The sequence below is a fragment of the Bombus impatiens genome, unplaced genomic scaffold (assembly GCF_000188095.3).
Source record: "Bombus impatiens unplaced genomic scaffold, BIMP_2.2 scf_0319, whole genome shotgun sequence".
Taxonomy (NCBI): Eukaryota; Metazoa; Arthropoda; class Insecta; order Hymenoptera; family Apidae; genus Bombus; species Bombus impatiens.
Window position 1 is genome coordinate 392,593 of NT_176738.1, and position 5,206 is coordinate 397,798.

At 34.7% G+C, this 5,206-nt stretch overlaps 1 protein-coding gene across 1 annotated transcript; it reads left to right on the plus strand.

Annotated features, from left to right (window-relative positions):
* The first annotated feature begins 655 nt into the window (after positions 1-655).
* LOC100744567 (histone-lysine N-methyltransferase SETMAR-like) lies at positions 656-1,396 on the plus strand. Its single transcript, XM_012385218.2, has one exon. It carries the CDS (start codon positions 656-658, stop codon positions 1,394-1,396), a length of 741 nt encoding a protein of 246 aa, XP_012240641.1.
* The last annotated feature ends 3,810 nt before the right edge of the window (positions 1,397-5,206 follow it).

Here is a 5,206-nt window from a genome sequence, read left to right on the forward strand (position 1 = left end):
ATATACGTACGTATCGAATTACCAGCGGATTATCGTCGTGCAGAGGGATCAACGCGTTGCCGTGGCGCACGATAATTATTTCTGCGTTAGCCATAATTATTGCCGGGGTGGTAATTAATTCCTGCCTGAGCGGCAATTAATTTATTGCGGCTTGATTAATTGCCGCATGCTCGCCGCCGAGAGACAGTTCGTTACTGCGTTGCTGAATCGCCCTTTTGGCTCCACTGCGAAATCGACCGCCACTGCGATCCTTTCCTAAGAAGAATTCCTGGAGACATCCGGATCGTGTATTACTTCCCTTTGTCTACGATTTTCGATCACATAATCGGAACGAGGTTAACGTTTCAAGTAAAAAGTTGATATTCCTGTAACTCTGAATTATACTAGTTATCTAAAATTATTGGGTTGGCAACTAAGTGATTCCAGATTTTGTCAATAGGTGGTCTTAGCACATTCTTTTGTTTTGACAACGTATTCAAAGCACCTAACCTATACTGCTTTCTTGTTGTGTGGAGTTCTGCCTTTAATTTAGTAAAAATTGTATCGATTAGTTATTTAGTTTCGTTTTTATCTGAATTTAAAAGTGGAAGACGCGCATTTCAGATATGTTTTATTGTATTATTTCCGAAAAGGCAAGAACGCATCGCAAGCACACATGAAGTTATGTGCCGTATGTGGGAATGAAGCCTTGAAAGAAAGGCGGTGTCAAAATTGGTTTGCCAAATTTCGTTCTGGTGATTTTTCACTGAAAAATGCTCAACGATCTGGCCGACCAGTTGAAGCTGATGAGACCCATATCAAGGCCGTTATCGATTCAGATCGTCATAGCACAACGCGTGAGATTGCAGAAAAGCTCAATGTATCACATACATGCATTAAAAAAAAATTAAAACAGCTTGGCTATGTCAAGAAACTCGATTTATGGGTCTCTCATTCGCTTAAAGAAATTCGTTCGATGCAACGCATTAGCATCTGCGATTCGCTTCTGAAACGCAACGAAATTGATCCATTTCTGAAACGACTGATTACTGGCGACCAAAAGTGGATAGTTTATAACAACGTTAATGGGAAAAGATCGTGGCTGATGCAAGATGAACCAGCCCAGACGACACCAAAAGCTGAGATTCACCAAGAAAAGATTATGCCGTCAGTTTGGTGGGATTATAAAGGAATTCAGTATTTTGAATTTTTACCAAGAAACCAAACGATTAATTCAAACGTGTACGTTCAACAACTCGTCAAACTGAGCGATACACTTCAAGAAAAACGGCCAAAATTGGCAAATAGTAAGGGTATTGTTTTCCAGCATTATAATGCAAAGCTCCACACATCTTTGGTTACTCGCCACAAATTATTGGAACATAGATTGGGATGTGTTGTTACATCCATCATATAGCCCTGACCTTGCGCCTTCATTCCATTTATTTCGTTTCATGCAGAACTCCTTAAATGGTACAATTTTTAATGACGCTGATAATGTAAAATCACATTTAATTCAGTTTTCTGCTGGCAAAAATCAGAAGTTTCATAAACATAGAATTATGACACCGCCTGAAAGATGACAAAAGTTCACCGACAAAAACGGGCAATACCTAATTGAATAAAGTTATATCTGTAAGCAAAAATTTTGAATTTTCCTTCTTATTTAAAACACGCAATCACTTTATTACCAACCCAATATTACCGAAAATTTTGGTTGTAGCAAATGGCTTCATAATTTGAACAGAAACTTGATGCTAAAAATTTACTATTCCAGAAAGTTTGAAATGTTCAATGTTGTTCTAAAATTGAACTAAAATTTTTGATAGTAATCGATGTTTCCTTAATTTTCAATTATCAATGTTAGAATTCTCGATTTCACTGTTGATGAAACATCAGAATATGTTTTCTAACAGGATATGATATACATTTGGAATGTCCAATGTATTTACATTTTCTTCGTTCGATGTTATATTTCTTTGCTTCGTATTTATCAGTTTTATGATATTTATGCGTACATCTATCTCGTAATGATTATCTTATATGCGAAGATATGTTTTTCTATAAACTAAAACTGGCCACATAGGATAGTCATAAAAATCCTCTATAGAGAAAGGATCTTATTAATTGCCTGGGTCCCAGAGCTATTTGAAAGGTTTCCCTCTGTCGAACAAAAATGCAGTCATCGATAATGCGCTAGCCTGAACGAGACCAACGAACTATCGTATATTTCTTGCGTTATCGAGGGAGGATCGAGCGACAAATGGCGGTGCCAGTCCATTCTGCAGGTGAGATATTGCGTAGATTTTCACTTTTCACCATGAACCGGCCATTTGCGGCGATCTTTGAGTGTGCTCGAAGAAACGAAAGCACCGGCTGCATCTCGATGAAGGATATGCTGTTTGGAAAATACGATTCGTTCCGTGCCGCGACCATTGTAATCCTGGGACACGTCGAATTTTTCAAAATCAACCAGGTAGAAGTCCTCTTTTCGTCACGCTGGTTTTTCGCTCCATCGGTGGTGGACTAATTCCTGGAAAAGCGGTATTTGTGTAAAATCGTCCAGATTCATTCTCTTTAACCGATCCTTTGCGATACGTGAGACATCTGATTTACCGTTGACAGAAATTATTTTCGACTTCTTCGTTTCCAAAATTTCAGATATTTCATTGGTAATACCAACGTAAGAGGAAAACTTTGTGAAGGGGGTGTCCTGTATTAGAATGTTCTAAAACAGCGTTTTTTGTGATTTTTTTTGGAAGGGAAAGAAAGAAATGAAGTTATTGAATTTTGAGGTATGGTTATTATATTATTATAAATATTAATTATTATATATTATATATTATATTATTATAAATTATTATAAATTATTATATATTTTTCTTCTGTGTGAACTAAATAGCGGCAGAAAAAAACGTGAAATTAAAAATTTTGAATAAAAAAATTTAAAAAAAAATTAAAAAGTTAAAAAAAAATTAAACTTTAAGATGCTATAACAATTATTTAAATAAACTTTTCTCTGCCTTTGTTTAGTTTACCCAGAGGAAAAAATAATTTAATCCTTTTTTGGTTTTTTGTTTCAGTCAAGAATTACGAGATGTATTTTTTCCGCCGATTGAAAACTGTTATAAATTTTTCTTTTACTTTAAAAAAACTTTTTTGTATTCGTTAAATATATACAAAACCGTGCCTCAAAATTCAATAACTTCATTTCTTTCTTTCTCTTCTAGAAAAAATTACAAAAGAACACTGTTTTGGAACATTCTAATTCAGGATACCCTCTGAATAGAGAAGCTCATAATTACAGACATATATACTTGTAATAATAATACCCTATATTGTCGTAATAATATCACTCGTGGTATAATACTATCATAGTAATAATATAAATAGAAAATTTCATAATAGGACTGACAATATAATAATATTTTCATAATAACATTATTCGTGAATAAACAATTGTACGAGTCGATGAAGTTTATTTAAAAAGACAATAAATACTCCTGCTACAGTTTATTGGAAACCTTGATACACTCGAGCTTAATTATAAATATTATGGATCATACACTGCTATATTTACAAGTAATTCGATCGAGAAGGTGGATTCTGTTTGCTGTCGATTGTAAATGGGCGGGAGGGGGGGGGGCAGTATATCCGAAGAACGTGTAGAAAAAATGTTTCCGGAACGACCAGGAGGGGAAATTAATATTTCACAGATTGACGAATTCAGGATGCTTCCGCGAAGTTTCGCAATAAATTATCAAGACGAGAGCTGAGCTACGTTTCTTTGGCTCCCCCGATACACGCGCGGGGACATCTCGTATGATGCAAAATATTATTTAATCCTCGCTGGCTGTTCTCTGGCTTCTGGCAATTCTTTAATGCTCCTGCCTCTCGAGAATTGAAGAAATTAAGAGAAAAATACAAAACAAGAAAATACGAAGAATAGCATGAAAAAAAAAAAAAAAATAAGAAAGTCCAGACACACTTGGACACTGAGTATATATCATTATGCATATAAAGTATAAACCTAAATATTGTAACTGTTTATTGCATAGCGATGTTTATATCATACGAAAATGCATCGTTCGCAAACATTCAGAAACTTCGACTATAAAACGTGTTGTTATATCTCTGAGATACAGCTAGATCTGAAATATGATAGATATAGTAGTGTTCGCATAAATTCCGATACATTGGACGTCTCGTTGTATCCTCTAATAAACAATTCTCACAAAGGAGATAATGACCTTAAACCTGCTGCGATTTTCGAATTTTTATATTACAACATTTTTCACGCTTCAGCAAACAAATTTTTAAAATGTTCAATAAGGAATTGTGTCTACCATTAAAGTCTCTTCAGTATTTTGTTCAATCTTATTGCAGTACAATTAGATGAGAAATAATCGAAAGGATGTAGCAGGGTTAATCCAAAAACACTTTCACACACGCCTGAAAAAGAAGTACATCTAACGAGAACGAGCGAAAAAGGTATAATATTTATGGTTTACCCTTGCTATATCTATTTACCGTCTTCGTCAATGGTAAGATGGTGACCTTACCGGTTGAACATAAGCGAAACAATTCTTCCAATAATCTAAAATATAAGAGAACGCTACTATAATGTTATCTATGAGAGGATGATTTGAAATTGTAAAAAAGTGCACTGAAACGTGTAATGCACGTAGTTCTAAATTTTTGTATAAGTACGGTAACACGCATATAAAGTATGATCAATTATTTGTTCAGCTGTAGCTCGAGACCTCGATGATTTTTATGTTCCTGAATATGGCGAGTAATGCTATTAGGCATACTTAAAGTACTGAATCTCATTAAACGGTATTAAACGACTGTATATCTAGTCATTCGTTTTGATCTCGTATAGTAACGTCCGCGCGGCCGAGAAAGATTGTAATAAAATATTTTTCTCAATCGCGCGTTCGATACGGAGAACGTGGCAAAATCCTCGACTTCTAAATTCGCCTTTGATCGTTGTTATCTACGGACGGCAACTCACTTGTACACAAAATAAACGAAAAAATTACAATTGAAAAAAGATAAAAGAAAACAACGTTTACGTAAACAGAAAACGCGAGTTTCGCTTGTTATCGACGGTTAATTAGTTATTAAACAAACAAAAAGGAAGTAGAAATTTAAGCCTAATCGTATTTATCACAATATATATTCTTTGACTTTTCTAATTTCATTTTCTAGCTATTCGTGTAAG

Excerpts from the sequence above, each read along its gene's own strand:
- LOC100744567 (XM_012385218.2), top strand. The coding sequence starts at position 656 with ATGAAGTTATGTGCCGTATGTGGGAATGAAGCCTTGAAAGAAAGGCGG.